Raw genomic sequence first — 17,107 nt, 5'->3', positions numbered from 1 at the left:
ATGAAAATATGATACTTTGATACAAAAGATAAAATTTTATATTTAAAAAATAATAATAATAAATAAATAAAAATAGTATAAAAAATATAAAAAAAAATTAGATGGGTTTGAGAATATTTTTCTATTATGAAATCGAATTTACTGTCGTCAAACGTGTCTATGCTAGAATTTCAATACTGAAAGTACAACACGAGTACCGAATAGTTGCATAAAATATTTTAAATTTTCTAAAAAACATAAATAGACTATAAGTATTCTTTAATGCAAAGATTATATTATAAGAGATTATTACTGTGTGATAGCACCATTTATTTATTTTTACATGAATTTAATAAGATTTATACACTCATTATTTTAATATCTTGTAGTAACAAATATTTGACGTTTCTTCTTCAGTAACATCAAGCGAGGTAAATTACAGAGTGACCGTGTTCGTTGAGGAGTATCATGAATGTGACATAGTAAAAGGAAAAGGAAAATGCCAGCTAGATTCATCGTACAGTTCCGGGCACAGTCTGTGAGTAAATAAATAAAGGGTCTCGGGGGTGGTGGGAGAGAGGGTAACACTTGTTTTGAGGTGATGAGCATCAGTGAAGAAGAAGGCAAAGGTGGCTCCAGGAAGCGCCGGCGTGAGGCGGAGGCGGAAACTGCATTCCGCGGAGTGCGGAAACGGAGCTGGGGACGTTACGTATCGGAGATAAGGCTGCCGGGTCAGAAAACCCGGATATGGCTTGGCTCCTTCGCGTCGCCTGAGATGGCGGCGAGGGCTTATGACTCAGCCGCTTTCTTCTTGAAAGGAACATCAGCCACCCTTAATTTCCCCGACCTCGTCCACTCCCTTCCTCGCCCTCTCTCCTCCTCCCGGAGAGACATACAATCCGCCGCCGCAACAGCCGCTCTCCACCCTCCTTCTCTCGGTACCGACACCAACAGCAATAGCAGCAGCTGGTTGGACAACTTGGGAGACGAATCCAGGATTTCGACGATGTCGTTTGAGGATGTGAAAGATGCCCCTCTGATGAGCCCCCTAAGGGTGGACTTGACTTTTGGAGATTTCTCATGGAACAACCTCTTCCATTTCAACTATGACGATGTTTTCATGTCATGATCTCAGAATCGGCATTGTATTTCATCTCTTCTGTGCTTTTTCCTACACTTTCTACTTCTAAACTAATAAACCACTGTACATTGAAAATAGACTTCTTAATTTTACTAATCACTTGCATGTGTTTAGATGGACGTCGCCTTTATTAAAATTTAATGCTATTTTTATTTAAATAATTTAAATTAAAAATTACAATTTTTGTTTTTTTTTTTTAATTCAGAATTGTATTTTAGTGTTTTTTAACAATTTTGTACGTGGATCTAATATCATCTTTTGTTAACATTTTATGAAACAAAACTTATTACTTTCTTTTTAATTGTTCAATATTTAAAAAATTTACTTCGATTTCTAAGTTATTATTTTTTTTCATAACTTTGACTGCACATTTTCTTTTACGATTATATTTATATGGTGTATAACATTTTAGAAAAAGAGACATCAGTTTTAATAAATCAAATAATTTAAAAACTTCACCCGAAAGAAACAAAAGAAAGTAAACTATAACTTTAAAAAGTATGTACTTAATTTTTTCTTTTATAATCTTTTTGTTTTTTCATTTCCCTCTAATATCGTTTGCAATTAAGATTCCAACAAATATATACAATTTATACAGGATATATATTTCCAAAATATTTGTCATTATACCACAATAGTTTCATTTCATAGATCTTACAAGCTATTACAAATAATTAACATCTTACATTTGAGTGAGGAACATATAGAGAGATAATTAGCTCAAGGATTAAGAAGGGCTAAACCAATCTCATCGCTATCTAACATCCTAGAAGAAGTATGAAGCAATGCTTGGTAGGAGACATCTTTCTAAGTTTTGTTTCTATACTTCCATATAGTAACAATGCCAATCGGTAATTAGAACAATAACTACAGTTCTAATTTTGAAATTAAATAAATAAATGGTTGGTATAAATGGTATGATACCATCCAAAAAAAATCCTAAAATTGATAACACGATTATTTTTTAACAACTTACATTTACGATTTTATTGTGATTTAGTTATATCTTTAAATTTATTGTAGATATATACTCACTCATGAGAATAAAACAAATTATGTTTATTAGATTAATGAAATTTATTTGATTCGTTCAAAGGGTATTTTTCATTTTCTAAAACACACAACTTATTACTTTCTCTCTCAATTATTTTTACTTGTTCAATATTTACAAAATTTACTTAGATTCTTAAGCTACTCTTCATTTTATCATAATATTAATTATACTTTTTTTTCTTTATGCAATTGCATTGAAAAATTGCATTTTCAAGAAACATTTAATTTTATTAAATCAAATAGTTTTAAGAAAGAGAAATCCTTATAATACATTTTCTCTTATCATATTATTGCTTTTATATATATATATATATATATATATATATATATATATATATATATATATATATATATTGTCCCACTCCATTGTGTCATTCAATTCAAATAGTGTATATCATTTTAGGAAACAGAAATATAATATTCATTAAATCAAATAATTTTTAAAACATTCATTTAATTATTTATACTTCTTTTCAATATTTTAAAGTATTTTGTTTTCGCTTTAGAATATGTAATCGCATAAACCTTTATAATATTTATCTTCTTGACATTGAATCACTAATAATATAATATTTTTTGTTTTTTTTTTACTTTCATATAAATAATATTTAATCAATATTTGAAATACTAAGGATACAAGGTACTCTTTTCCCTGTCAAACTTTGATTAGAATTTTTTTTTTGTGGTTTCGTTTAAAGGTTATCTTCCATCTCACGAAAAAGTAACTTCTCATTCTCTCTTTCAATTTTTTCCTCTTGTTCAATATTTCCATAATAGAAGTGGAGTGATTGTCTACTGAAAAATTCTCAGATTTGTTTTAATGTTTTTCAAAAAAGTAAATTCCAAAACGATAGGGTGTTAGAATATGGTGCAGGAAGTAATTAATAGCCTCTGTATGCATATGACTCGGAGCCCATCTATTTGATTAGTTTAAAAGTCCAAATCATTCAATTTATTTATGCACGTATCCCTCACTTCTTCACCTTGCTATATGACTGACCAATTAATTTTAATTTGTAAGTCATTTAAATATTTTATAATTTACAGACTTAATTGTACTTTTAGATTTGTTCATTTGAAAACATTGGTCGTAATTTAACTTACGAATTTAAATATTTAAAAGCAACAAGAATTGTAATCACCGTGTATTGTGGTTTATGTTTCCATCCAACCTAGAATATTCATGAAACCAGTGAATTGTAGTAGGATGTGTTGCTGTCTCTATCTCATCTCCATTTTAACACGTACGAAGTTTATTTAGACAGCCAACAAAACTTTAGTACACACTTAATTGATGTTACAAAGATTGCCCACACAAACAGAGGAATGTAGTTATTTTCTTGTTATATTACCTCAATTTGTTGCATCATCAAAACCACATGATCAAACTACCAATATTCTGGCAATCAAAACATACCATATAACTATAATGCCATTTATAGAGAGCTAGAGATAGGAACATCACACTCTCAGACATCTCTTCCAATCACAGTTACTATTCTTTTATTTTAAGGATTTTCAGTCAAAAGTGACATGATCATGCACTCTCCAAGCACATCTTTTTTAGGTAAATTCACTCATAGCCCTCTGTTCATCATTTATTTCTTATTTCAACTTTTATTTTATACTGTCTGAGCTACCTAAATTGTAGAAAGTACAACTTGCTTGAGATTATTAACATTTGATTCCTTTCATCTTAGAAATTGATAATAAACAAGGAAACAGCTAAGTAGTTTAGTAATGAAGTTCGTTTATAATATTCAAGAATAGCAATTTCTGTGAGTTGCTAATGATTTCAAAACTGTTGTTCAGTACCTGATGGGCAAATAGCATCAAAGTTAGCTCTCTTTGCTGTTTGAAAGCAAGATAAACATTTTGCTCCACACATTCATTGCCTTTTGCAATGAACATCCCACTCATGCTCACGTGATATGCTCAAGACGACCGAAATTTCATTGCTATGATGTGTAGAAAGTTGGCTTAATCAAATTGTTCCAACACAATATTAACAGTTACATCAACAAACGTAGATCACAAGACTCTTCCTTAAAACGGTAACCCATGTTGCTTTAAAATGTTGCATTTACTTGATTCCTGGGACCTAATTAATTAACATGGGAAATCCCATATGCCCATGATGAATTGTTTTCCAAATAATACTTCAGCGTTTCAACCCCATCTGATTTAAGTACTGAAAACCTTCCTGAAGGACGAATTCAAGTTAAAGGTGGTGTCTTTACAAAGATCGGTGGATCGTGACCCAGTTGAGATAGAAAAGATGAGGGGAAAGGCAGCTTCAGGAAAGACAATTTTGTTCGTATGCATTGCATGCTTTCTTGCAGGAACACTCTTTAGTGGCCAGATGTGGACACGACCCTCTAACCATGAAAATACACTGCAATCATCCACACCTGATTGTGATCACAAGCGAGTTCGTATACATAATTTCTTGTGTTTCGTTATTCCAAACTATGTTCAGAAAGAAACTGAATTTCATGTTTTTCTAACAGAAACTGATTGAAGGAAGATCTGTTGATGTAATGGAGGAAGTGGTGAAGACTCACCAAGCTATCAAGTAAGATATATACAAATCTCCCACTTAATTACACCAATGTCGTTTCTCCATGCTTAAATCCATTTTCTAAATTTTAAACTTTAACTTTTTTTACTTAACATGTGTGAAACGAAGGTATCTGGATAAGGCAGTTTCGACGTTGGAAATGGAACTGACAGCAAGTAGGAGAAGCCAGAGTGGTGGGAAGCAAATTCGAAAGCATAATGTACAAAAGGCTTTTGTGGTGATTGGTATTAACACAGCTTTTAGCAGCAAAAGGCGAAGAGACTCTATACGCGAAACATGGTTACCTAGAGGTACACTTCTATTACTACTAGTTCATGCATGTAATGTAATATGGTTGATGTGTTTGATGTGTGAAAACAAACAGGGAATGAGTTGAAGGAACTAGAGAAAGAGAAGGGCATTGTTGTAAGGTTCGTGATCGGGCACAGCAGCACACCAGGAGGAGTTTTGGATAAAGCAATTGATGCAGAAGAGGCAGAACACAAGGACTTCCTGAGGTTAGACCACGTCGAGGGCTATCATGAGCTATCCACCAAGACTCGTCTCTACTTTTCCACCATCACTTCTTTGTGGGATGCTGATTTCTACGTCAAGGTAGACGATGATGTCCACTTAAATCTAGGTATGTGTTTCAAATTTAGCCAACATGCAATGCAATAATTGTCAGACAAGTTTTTAATTCCAAAATTTGCATCTATGTTTATTCAGGTATGCTAGTGAGCACACTTGCCAAGTACCGATCAAGACCCAGGGTTTACATTGGTTGCATGAAATCTGGTCCTGTTCTATATCAAAAGTGAGGCTATTCTCTTTTACATTGTGGCCAAAATGGTCCTTTTCTAAACCATGAATCAATTATTTCTTCAAAATCTTGTTTGAACATGTATGGCAGAGGAGTAAAGTATCACGAAGCTGAGCACTGGAAGTTTGGAGAGGAAGGAAACAAGTACTTCAGGCACGCCACTGGCCAAATATATGCCATTTCCAAGGATCTCGCCACTTATATATCCATCAATTGGTGATTTCATCATTCTTTCGAATTCTACACAGAGATGAAGACTTGAAGTATATTTTAACTTATGAGAATCACGTTCGATCTTACATTGCAGGCCAATATTGCACAAATATGCCAATGAAGACGTATCTTTAGGTTCCTGGTTACTGGGCCTGGAAGTTGAACATGTGGATGAACGATCCATGTGTTGCGGAACCCCACCAGGTACGTTTTCCTACGTAGTTCGCATGTTAAGAAACTATGTTTTCTGTAATGTTATGAAAGTAATTTCATGGTTATGTTGAACATAGATTGTGATTGGAAGGCAAGGACAGGGAATGTGTGTGTGGCATCGTTTGATTGGTCATGCAGTGGTATCTGTAAGTCGGTGGAGAGAATGAAAGAGATACACAAAGCTTGCGGAGAGGGACACGGAGTTGTTTGGAACATTGAACTCTGATTCTCTATTTCATACACAAAATTTTATACCTTTAGTATTTTGCATCTGGAGAAATTTAATGCATTTTCTATTTCTTTAGTGGAAATTGTTAGTTTTGTTCTGGATACTTGTTCGTCCAAAATACACTATAGTTATTTTTGTTTTTTTCAATATATAATCTAGTTTTCCCTTCCATATTATAGAATTCGTTCTATAACATCTATAAACATTTACTTTATCAGTTTCGGGTTAATGATAATGTCGTGTCTTCAATTTATATATATATATATATATATATATATATATATTTAATGAGGTGTTAAGTTTTTCAGGTTGATACTACTGTAATTTTATCATAGATTTTGAAGTTAGAATGAAATAAATTTTTTGTTATTTTAATTATGGTTTTCGTTCATATTTTATCTATGTTTTTTTTTTCTGAATCAAGTAAAGTTAATAATTTTTACATTGTAATTAATTAGTAAAGTGTATTAATTTATGTGTGTAATAATCATGAGTTTAAAGATTTTTAAATTTCATTGAATAACTAGAATTAATCAAAATTTTATTTTTAGTTAATTAAATTTTTAATTTATAAAAAGATAAAAGAATAAACGTGATTAGTCATCTTAAAGTTTAATTGAGATTGTATTTTGTTCAATTTACTATAAATAACCTCAAAAGTTTTCAATTAAAAAACTTTACTTTGGTTAATAATGATAATACCATCAAATTAGTTCAGACTTATTATTTTTAAAATTTAAGATAATAATTATTTGAATAATAATATTTAGATAAATAATGATAAATCTAATTTTAAAAAATATATATTATTTAATAAGAATGATATAATTTAGTATTAATTTGATCGAATTAACAACAATATTATAAAAATTTGTGAAAATTTTTACTTTTGTTAGACTTTTGATAATTATTTTCCTGAAATTTAATTTACAAAATGTTAGGAATAACGTCAAAACTATATAACTTTCAACTTATAATCATTTTGAATCAATAAATAAAATCCTAATCAAAATTTCATATATCAAAATCTACGCTACAATAAAAGTTTTCAATATCAGATATATACATGTCTAATTAATATATAGACACACTCATCTCATTTACATTGTTAGACTCATCTCATTAAGAAAAAATGAAATCTTTCAAAATGTTTTGGTACTTTTCAATTTTTTTCCCTAACTAGTCTTTCGTTATTTAAATAACCGAAGCATATATTTTTATAAATAATTTCAAAAATGTTACTGATGGCATTTTTTAAAATATTTGGACAACTATAGTTTTTATTCTTTAAACAATCAAAGCCTATTCGTCTCACAGGATTAAAATTTTGCAAATTTTACATTCCCACCAAAGCATTCCATTTGCATCGCTGCATCACTTCTTCACTAATTGAGATATTTTTCTTCATTCCTTATTGTCAAATATGAACCACGTTGGCGTTTTCGCTGTCACTCTTCACTCTCCTCTCTTTCTTCCCTTCCTTATCGTCGAAGCAAATTGTATCGTCATATCGTCACTACAAGCCTTCCTTTTCTTCCCACTTCAAAATCGGCAAGACTTTCGTTTTCTTCTCTTACATTTTTTTTTTGTTTCATAATCATTCCTTCCTAATCCAAGTATTTTTTTTCATACCTTTTTTCAATGTGAGGTGAGAAGATGACGGTGAATCTGTTTGTTGGTTTTGTATGTGAAAAATGCTAGAAAAGTGAAGACGGGAAGTAATTGAAATAATAATTTTTTAAAAATAAAAAAATAGGAATAGACTTGACTTAAGAAAGAGCCAAAACATAAAATAAATAATAAACTTCAATTATAACCAAAACCTAAAGTCGTACATCTTTTATCTCCATCTAAATATTTTTTTGTTAAAGAATCAAAATAGAATTCCTAAAATAACATGTGCCAAAACTCTTACGTGCATAGTGACCTTTTAAGTTTATATATTTCTACTATTTATGATTTTACAAAATCTACTATTTATTTATTATATTTACTTTCTAAATCTATAAATTATTTTTAACATTGATTTTATTCAAAACCAAATTATAAACTTAAAAATATTTATTACTTCTTTCTTGAACCTCTACATTTTTTTAAAGAAACACTCAAATAAATACTAACTCGTACATAGACACCGATTTAAAACTAGTTTGTTTTATAAAAATATATATTATTCTTTAAAATAATTTATTTATAATTTTATTTTACTTTTTCTAAAGTTAATACTTAAAGAACTATATATTGATGTATTCTTATCCGTACTTATTTATATAAGGAACACTTGTGCGACGACGGAGTGAGTAGAATAGATTTTTACAAAGACAACGAATATGTTATTATTATCCATGTTGCTCGTTACACACAATTGTCAATAAATTATGTTTTCAGAAATATTTTGGATATGTTAAATTACTGTTAACTACAAATAAAATTTCTGAAATTTGTAGAAAAGTCCTTATTATACGAGAAGTTTTAGAAACGCGTTATAATTGTTAATATTTAGTGAAAATCGTAAAATTAAAGGGATAAATTTGTTAACATAAAATGTGAGATTCACCAAATTTGTATAATTTGTAAAATTGCAAATAATCAAATCTTAGACATACAATTAATGAACACCACCATAATTGCATTTGTTTTCAATTGTAGTACTTGAGAAACAAATGCATTGAAATATTACAATTAACGATGTCTTCGAACATAAACAATTGAAACCAGTATAGGACAATAAATATAAAAATAATATCTTCTTGATCCATATTTTAAAATGATTAGAGGCATCTAATTATCTCCAACCCTAACACATTAATTTGTTTAGTTGATCTGAGTGTAAAGGTGCTAAGTTTTTCTAGGTTGTTCTTTTACTGTATCTTCCAAATACACTGATTGACACTAAAATATCATCAGTGTATTGTTGATACTCAGTAAACGAGACGATACCGAAAAACTCAGTAAGAAAGGGAAGTTCATTGTTTTCCTCCATAGGCCCAGAAATCCATCTCTCCCCGTAACGAAAGCTGGTTGATCTGATGCACAGACTGAGGGTTTGTCTCCTCAAACCTCACCCCTTTGTTTGATTCTTCATTCCCGAGATGGGAGGTAACTAGCCTATCAAGAACGCCCCATTCGTTGATTCCTTCACCTCTTCCGCCACCCACTTCTTGATTTGGCTCGCACGATCCAACTTCAATGCCAGACTCTGAAACTTGATATCTTAGGCCCTCGCTGCCACTCTCACACTCCCTAGGGTTTCCCATAAGTTGCTTTGCCATTACAGGGGTGTCCGAAGGTAGAGATGATGCATATGAGTAGTCAAAAACCATAGGCTTTTGGGTTTGAAGAAGGTTTTGGGACTGGAACAGTGAGTATTGGGGATTTTGCAAGTGTGGGTAATGGAGAGCGAGCTCAGGCTTATCAAGCTCGAGCCCTGGTGAGTTTCTATGATTTTGGTGTTGGTGTAGCAAGTAATGGTTTTCTCTGTGTATGAAGGAGCGTCCGTTAGTGCTTGAGGAATTGTTCATTTGTTGATCTGGGTTATGTGTAGACCCACCTTCATTTCCAATCTTGAATAAATTCTTCTTCTTGAACACTCTGCACACCACCCACCCATCTTCCTACAAATACATTCAGACATATATCATTAGAGAGAGAAAAAAAAAATACTATGCAGAAACTTTTTGAAGGATAATTCAGTATGAAATCGATATTAGTGAGAGAGAGGGAAAGAGAGATATATATACGTTGGCGCTTCCTTGAGGGTCATTGGCATCTTCTAGACGATACTCATGCATGATCCAATCGGTCTTTTGTCCATGAGGAGCTCTTCCTTTGTAAAACACAAGGGTTTTTCTCATTCCAATCTTCTTGTAGCTGTTCCTAATGCACTTGTCTCTTCCTGTTGCTTTCCAAAACCCTGCATTCGTTGCTCTATTAGTCCTTGAACCTGTAGGGTACTTTCTATCCTTGTGACTGAAGAAATACCACTCGTTCTGTGGAGTTGATCCAATTCTACATCTTTCTGTTCGTCATGATAAATTTCACACAATCAGAAGTCAAAATAAAAAATCTCGAAAGAGAGAAAACAACTCAACAGATGAAGTGCCAGAGAATTGAGAACATGAGAGGCTCATCAGTGTCATAGGAAAGGTGATCAACTAAGTAATGATGTTCTTTATAATCTAAACTGCTTGATTTTCTAAACGGTGTCTTTTGCATTTTAGAGTTTTCAGATTCATTTATTTTAGGACAAAGGCAATCATCATATCAGTAACAAAATCGTTTTACATGTACTTAAGTAACATCCTATGAAGGCACGAAAAAAGAATTAGAGTGACGGTACTGCGTAAAACAAGTAATAGAATGTGCGTGTGACATTACTTTTATTCCTTTATTCACTATTATCATTGTAGAAATCAAGGTGACATGGTATTGTCTTTAACAGTAAGCGACCATCTTAAAGATTATTAAATTTGACACAGTTATTTTATCCTTATAAGCATTCATCCTTTCTGCTTTATTTGACTAAACATATATATATATATATATATATATATATATATATATATATATATATATATATATATATATATATATATATATATATATATATATATATATATATATATATATATATATATATATATATATATATATCTTTCAAGAAGAATCACATACTTTCATCGCGCATCTGATATCTGATAACAGCTTCAAGATTCAATTACAAAATAAATTTCACACAATTGTCCAGGAATAGGACGTTTATATCATAATCGAACATGTATATATTAAGTCTTATAATTCAACCAGAACGCTGTGTTTATTTAAAGTCTGAGAAATTTAAACATAACTAAATATATTGCAAGTGAAAGCTTGCTGCTATTCAACTAAAAGAATGACGAAAAACTTTTATGTTTATCTATTTAATTACCTTCAAACAAAAACATATGAATTAGTCATGTTCCTTAAAAATCGAAATTCATGCTTATGGGAACATAGAAAGTATGAAACGGAAAAGAAAATTGGCATTATTTTAAGAATGTATTTGTAGTATAAAGATTGAAATATCAGGAAAAGAGCATGCAGAAAGGTAATCGAACCATACAGAAAACAACCAAACATATCCTACAGATACTTTAATTTACCTTGCAAATCCCAAGGCTCCATCTTGTTCAAGTCGACCTCTCGAATAACATCCATGTCAAACTTCTGAAAGGAGACCTTCTTCTTCAAGTAGTAATGAAGAAGCTCTTCATCCGTCGGATGAAACCTAAATCCCGGCGGCACACCACCATTAGAGGAAGCCATCTAATCTCCAAACTCAAGCTCTCAATCACTTCAAAAGTAGCTGCTTCTCTCTCTCTCTCTTTGAACTCAATTAATTTGAAGAACTAAGCAATCAATTCGTACGTGGTGTTGCAAGCATGGCACTTATATACCTTCTTGGTTGTCAACGCCACCATCACACACTGTGACCATATAGAAAGGGTTGACGGCCGGTGACTACGCCGACGGGAGTGGTTAAAGCTACCTATCGTAAAAAGCAAGTTTACGGAATGAATGTGACCAGTATGATTGTTATTTTTTATTATTTTCGATAATTTCTTCATATTTTTCGTAGGGTTTCCCCCACAAGCGTTTGGGGAGCGTAAGCTACACTTCCCTATCCGTAGTAATTAACCTACGTTAAATTCACGTCCCAAAGTAAAAACATCGCTTTTGTTCCGACTTTAGAGAAAAAAAAAACCTATTCTGCTGACGCAAACCCGACATAACTAGGTAGCAAAATGGACATAACTATTGTGGTTAGAGAATGATAACGTTAGTCAAAACCCTAGTTTGTAATATAATAATATTGTGAGCTGTTTAAAGGTCACTAACATCACTAACACAGAATTAGCTTTTACGTACGCGAGACTTCACCTTAAAAATATGATGTATATACGTACATACACGTGTGTGTGGTGGTATACTAATGTAACATGCATACAAAATTAATTTCATTTTCGGGATCTGTAATTAGGTGTCACATTTCACTTAAGGAAATTGTTAAGAGTAATATAATATGTAAATATTGGTTGAATTCAAACTATTACGCATGATGATGATCCTTTAGAAAATGAAGATAGTGTTTATGTGAAATGAACAGATGAGACGCGCTTCTGAAAACACTGTGGACTAACCTGCAATAAATATTAGTTTAGTAATTTTGTGGAAATATTTAAATGGGTAAATGATCCCGAGAATTAAAAACTAAGATAGTTTATAGGTTAGTATTTGATTGTTGTGAAAGCAATGTTAGGAAAAACGGTAGTAAAGTTTCTTGGGATTTCCGCATTTCATTGGACGGCCGAAGTTTTATACTAATAAAACTGTTGTTGATGGAGAATATTTTATGTAAATTATTGAGAATGATATAAAGTTTAAAGAAATGATAGGTTTAGCCTTAAATGTTGATAGAGAGAGTTAGAGACGCAGTCGCCATAGCTGGGGCAAGCACATGTGGGTATGACCTGATGTGCATTCAGATTGCTTTGGTTGATTCGATTGCACGCATTGTTTTTGTACTTTTTGTGATTCATTATCTTTCCCAATGGGGTTCTCGATCTTGCATATCGACCATATATATGAAATGTCTATAAAAGATATGTAAAAGTTGCATGGGATAGCTTCTTTTCATTTCACTTTATGACTAAGCTGTGATAGTAAATTATGAGTGAAAAAACAGAGCATGGTAGCTGCAAAAATGAGTAATTATAGAGATTGATCATAACATGAGTTGTTGATGGTCTTCTTCGGATAAATGATTGGTTAATTGAGGGAAACATGAAATCTCAAAGTCCGTGTATCTGCGTTCCTTCATGCATGCATATAATATTTATATTAGGTCATGACAGCTGTTCCCCGTAATATGTTGACTCAAATCTGGTAGAAATTTTTTGAACTATTTCCAGGTGATTGTAGAAACATAGAAAATGGACGCAAAATATCTATAGACCAGATAAGACGGATAAATTCATTCTTTTACGGGATACAATTCTGGTTTTATTAATATTATTTTTTTTTGTGATAAATTCTCTATTTATTTTTTATTTAAAGTCATTACTGATATCAGAATTCAGAATTCAAAATTAGTGTTAGTGACGGCCTGCATAAAAAGTTTTTATAAAAAAAAAGTTATAATAAGCATGTCTTATGAATCAACATTATTTTTATAAATATTCGTGTCTTATTAACTTAAAAAATATAAATCTGTATACTTTTTAAAGTTTGAGAATTAAATTTATCAACACCATACGTTTAAAAGAACATAAGAACGAAAATAAATAAAAAATCAGTTAAAGTTATAGTATCTTATTTTTAATGTATTTTCTCGTAATAATAGGAAAATTACATGCGATATATATGTTTAAAAAAGTTTGATCTGAAAATTTTATTCTTAATTTTTTGTTTCTAAAACGTATTTTATATGTTCTGGACTTATTGTAAAAATTCATTTCATATATTCTGAAAGATTTATTAAAGAAATTTTGTTTTAAGAAGTTCTATTTCATTCTAGAAGAGTTTATTCTGAATTTTTTGTTATAAAAATTCTGTTCTAAAAATCGAGTTGCTGAAATTCTAGAAAGTTTATTCTATAAAATCTCTATACCATATAACCCAAAAGTTAACTCTATAAAAAAAATTATTATTTTAAATATTATAGCAATACCTAAATGATACCGCTTAAATTAAATCTTGCCCAATGTTTTTTACTATTTGCATACCCTTTACCCTGCCCCCATTCTCTTTGCACCTTATTTCTTCCTGCCTTCCTTGCATCTCTCTGTACAGTAATAATATCATAATACACTTTTATATTTATTTGACACAAATTATAAAAATAAAATAGTTACAAAAATATAAAAAGAATAAAAAAATTAAAAATAATTAAAAATACTGTAAAAAAAATTTAGATGTATCACAGAATATATATATTTTTCGAGTGTGTCTAGATTCTTTAATTTTTGAAAATAGAATACGAAAACCAGTTTATGTATAGCATATTGATTCCAAATTTGATTTTAAGAGATTTATCATAAATTTTGGTTATATGAAAGAGTAGAGGAAACTTTTGCTAATAATCACCTACTTTTAAATAATAGAAATTAATTACTGTATAGACTCAAGAGGAAAGGGTATCAATGAAAATTTATACTTGTTAATATGTGATAAGTATTGTGTGTAATTGTGATTAATTTAAATTAATTTAAAGTAAGAATTCATTGAGCACAACGGAAAATTTGTAAACTTGGGATATGATTTCAAAGTCTCAGCCTATGCAAGAAAATCTCAAAAATAACTTTAAAACCTTTGAAGATATAGTATGCTTTAATCTTTCAACTGAAAATGGTAAACGTGTATTTATAGTATGAAAAAATAAATATTGACGTTTTATATATATATTTTTTCAGTAGCACCACCAGATACATATATTCATTAAAACTGACCAAATAATTATTCTTAAAACATTTTACAACTATTTAATAAATTTCGTAAAGAATTGCTTGTGGAAAAATAATGCATGACAATATCTTAAATTAAGGGAAAATGATCATATTTTAAAAAAAGAAAAAAAAAGAGTATTTAGGCCCCCTACATTTTTTCTTTTCTTTAAATAGACACTTATACTTTAATGTTATTACAATTGATTTCAACTTATTCTATTCATAAATTGACACATTAAATTGTAATAATTGTGTTCCAATTGCTTATTAAATTGTACCGTTTTATTTCAATAGACACCTAAAATTTCTAATTAATTCTTAAAATTTATTATTTAATTTGGTAAATAGTTTCATCTAATCTCGCTATTAAAACTTGTCAGAATCAGTCAAATTCACGTACGTGCCGTTTTAGTGGATTCCATGTGTCAAACGAGGGGTTTAACACTCAGATGGGCGAAGGCAGGTGGTGGCAGATGAGCGGACGCTCGTTTTGACGTTAGAAGAAAAACTTAATTTTCAGAAATCCACGCCACTCACTGCATGCACCCTTCTTCCCCAGATTCTGAAAATCTCATTTTCTCCTCCTTCTCACTACATCTCCTTCATCTTCTCTCTAAGAAAGCCTCACTGTTTCTTACTCCGATCATCACTCAGGCACTATTTCCACTCTCCCGGTGTCAAGAGCTTTTGATTGAACCAATCGGTTTGTGAAGCTGAGCTGGTAAGTTCTTCTCTTCACTCAACCGTGCGGTTTTCTTGACATGCAAACCAAGTTCTGGTTTCATGTGTTGTTTACTTTCTAAAATTTGTAGTTCTTATAGTGTTTTGATTTTACTTGGTTTAGTTTTGGAGAATTGTTGAGCGTTGAGGGTAGAAGGACTTGTAGTGGTGTGAACTGTATTCTGCCTCTGTGAACGTTCGGTCACGCTCAGAGGTAAGGGAAGCTTATATAATTTGATTTGTATGTTTGTTTGGATTGTATGTACGTTCGTTGAATTGACTGAATTAATATGAAATATGATTGTTGCTATGTTTTGATTGTATGAAGTATGAAAATTTACTATGATATGAATGTATGAAATTATGAAGATAAATGTTGAGAAATGGGTTGAGATAAATAATTCTAAGTATGAAATTCCCTATGATAATGTACGTTCGTTACTGAATGGTCTTTGACTGTTCAGTTTTTCTCGGGGACTCGTTTAGAATTGGATTCTTTCATTTGGAAGGAATTTATGTTGAGGACAAGCGTCTTCGTCTAGTACAGTTTGTGTACAAGCGTTCCACCAAGGATATTCTTTTCTTGGCATTTTGATATAAATTTAAGTATGTCCACAGGTAGTAGTATAGTCGTTCGTTCTTGAATATTAATTAAATAATATCTTATATTCCAAGCGTTCGTACGATTTAGTGCTAAGTCTTTCACCAAGCAATCGTATTATCTACTCATAGGTCTTTTATCAAGCGCTTGTAAGATTTATAGCTAGGTCTTTCACCAAGCGTTCGTACTATTTAGTGTTGGGTCTTACACCAAGCGCTCAGTCTCTTTTCTATAATTTATCTAGATGAAAATAACGTTCGTCCAACCTCAATGGTGTTCACCTCTACCGTGCTCGGTCTTTGACTAGTATTCAGTTTTCTTGAGGATAAATTTATAAGTAAGCTAAGTATTTATAAGCGTTCGATTTCTTCATATGAGTCTTCTAAGTACTATTATTTGAATGTCTTGTGGTGTCTGTCTCCATTGATTTCTGCCTAGAGTCTTAGTACTCGATCTAGGCTTTAAGCTGTCAGTTTAAACGCTCATGAGTCAGCTCATCAAATTGACTCACCTTGTAAATAATGTTCGATCCTTTTAAATCTTGAGAAATATTATTGAACTTTGTCTCTTTCAAATGCCGATAGCAATTCTCTCTCGGCTTTGATCTATTCTGGAACGGGAAACCTCTCGATCTCAATCCAAGTGTTCGGTCTCGTTAAAGGTTAAAGTTTCACGTTCGGTATTTTGTATCTTAAGTGATCTTAGTTAAAATTGAAGTTTGAAAATGGAAGATGACGGAATATGATGTATATGAAATGTATTTTGATTTTGAACGAGTATTTCGGGGAGGAATATCTCATTATTGGATATTGGAATTTGGTAAAGTATGAATGTGAGCATGCTAAGCTAGCGGTTCATCCTGATGTTCCGTGATTACTCGTCCTCACGTAGAGGAGGGTAAGTCATGTGTGGGAACGGCAGGAGGTCCTAGTCCTTATGGTTAATTTGGGCAGATAGGACTAACCTCGGGTGACAGCTGTTGAGGGCATCCCAGTTACTACATCACCCGGGTGCACGAACGTCGTAGCTACACAGATTTCATACAGTCCGGACAGTCAGTCTAGTATTAAGCTTTGCATGAACAAATGATGA

General features: G+C 31.5%; 3 protein-coding genes across 4 annotated transcripts; 2 read left to right on the top strand and 1 right to left on the bottom strand.

Annotated features, from left to right (window-relative positions):
- The first annotated feature begins 427 nt into the window (after window positions 1–427).
- LOC108339507 (dehydration-responsive element-binding protein 3) lies at window positions 428–1,233 on the top strand. Its single transcript, XM_017576633.2, has one exon. It carries the CDS (start codon window positions 581–583, stop codon window positions 1,106–1,108), a length of 528 nt encoding a protein of 175 aa, XP_017432122.1. The 5' UTR covers window positions 428–580; the 3' UTR covers window positions 1,109–1,233.
- Window positions 1,234–3,653: 2,420 nt separating this feature from the next.
- On the top strand, window positions 3,654–6,358 carry LOC108339955 (probable beta-1,3-galactosyltransferase 8). Of its 2 annotated transcripts, XM_052877882.1 has the most exons (10): window positions 3,654–3,740; window positions 3,986–4,227; window positions 4,383–4,604; window positions 4,684–4,748; window positions 4,863–5,044; window positions 5,119–5,376; window positions 5,463–5,550; window positions 5,647–5,772; window positions 5,864–5,973; window positions 6,060–6,358. In XM_052877882.1, the coding sequence occupies exons 3-10, from the start codon at window positions 4,452–4,454 to the stop codon at window positions 6,206–6,208; spliced, it is 1,131 nt and encodes a 376-aa protein (XP_052733842.1). In that variant the 5' UTR covers window positions 3,654–3,740; window positions 3,986–4,227; window positions 4,383–4,451; the 3' UTR covers window positions 6,209–6,358. The 2 variants fall into 2 exon arrangements, with proteins under 2 accessions (XP_052733842.1, XP_017432673.1); XM_017577184.2 differs by lacking the exons at window positions 3,654–3,740; window positions 3,986–4,227 and having other exon boundaries at window positions 4,357–4,604.
- Window positions 6,359–8,797: 2,439 nt separating this feature from the next.
- Window positions 8,798–11,590, bottom strand: LOC108340154 (protein BEARSKIN2). Its single transcript, XM_017577373.2, has 3 exons — window positions 11,353–11,590; window positions 9,952–10,229; window positions 8,798–9,825 (listed from the first exon to the last, which is right to left on the bottom strand). Exons 1-3 carry the CDS (start codon window positions 11,513–11,515, stop codon window positions 9,178–9,180), a joined length of 1,089 nt encoding a protein of 362 aa, XP_017432862.1. The 5' UTR covers window positions 11,516–11,590; the 3' UTR covers window positions 8,798–9,177.
- Window positions 11,591–17,107: the final 5,517 nt, after the last annotated feature.

The sequence above is a fragment of the Vigna angularis genome, chromosome 5, assembly GCF_016808095.1.
Source record: "Vigna angularis cultivar LongXiaoDou No.4 chromosome 5, ASM1680809v1, whole genome shotgun sequence".
Lineage (NCBI taxonomy): Eukaryota > Viridiplantae > Streptophyta > Magnoliopsida > Fabales > Fabaceae > Vigna > Vigna angularis.
Note: the sequence above shows the minus strand (reverse complement) of the source record. Positions and strands in the feature narration are given on the sequence as shown.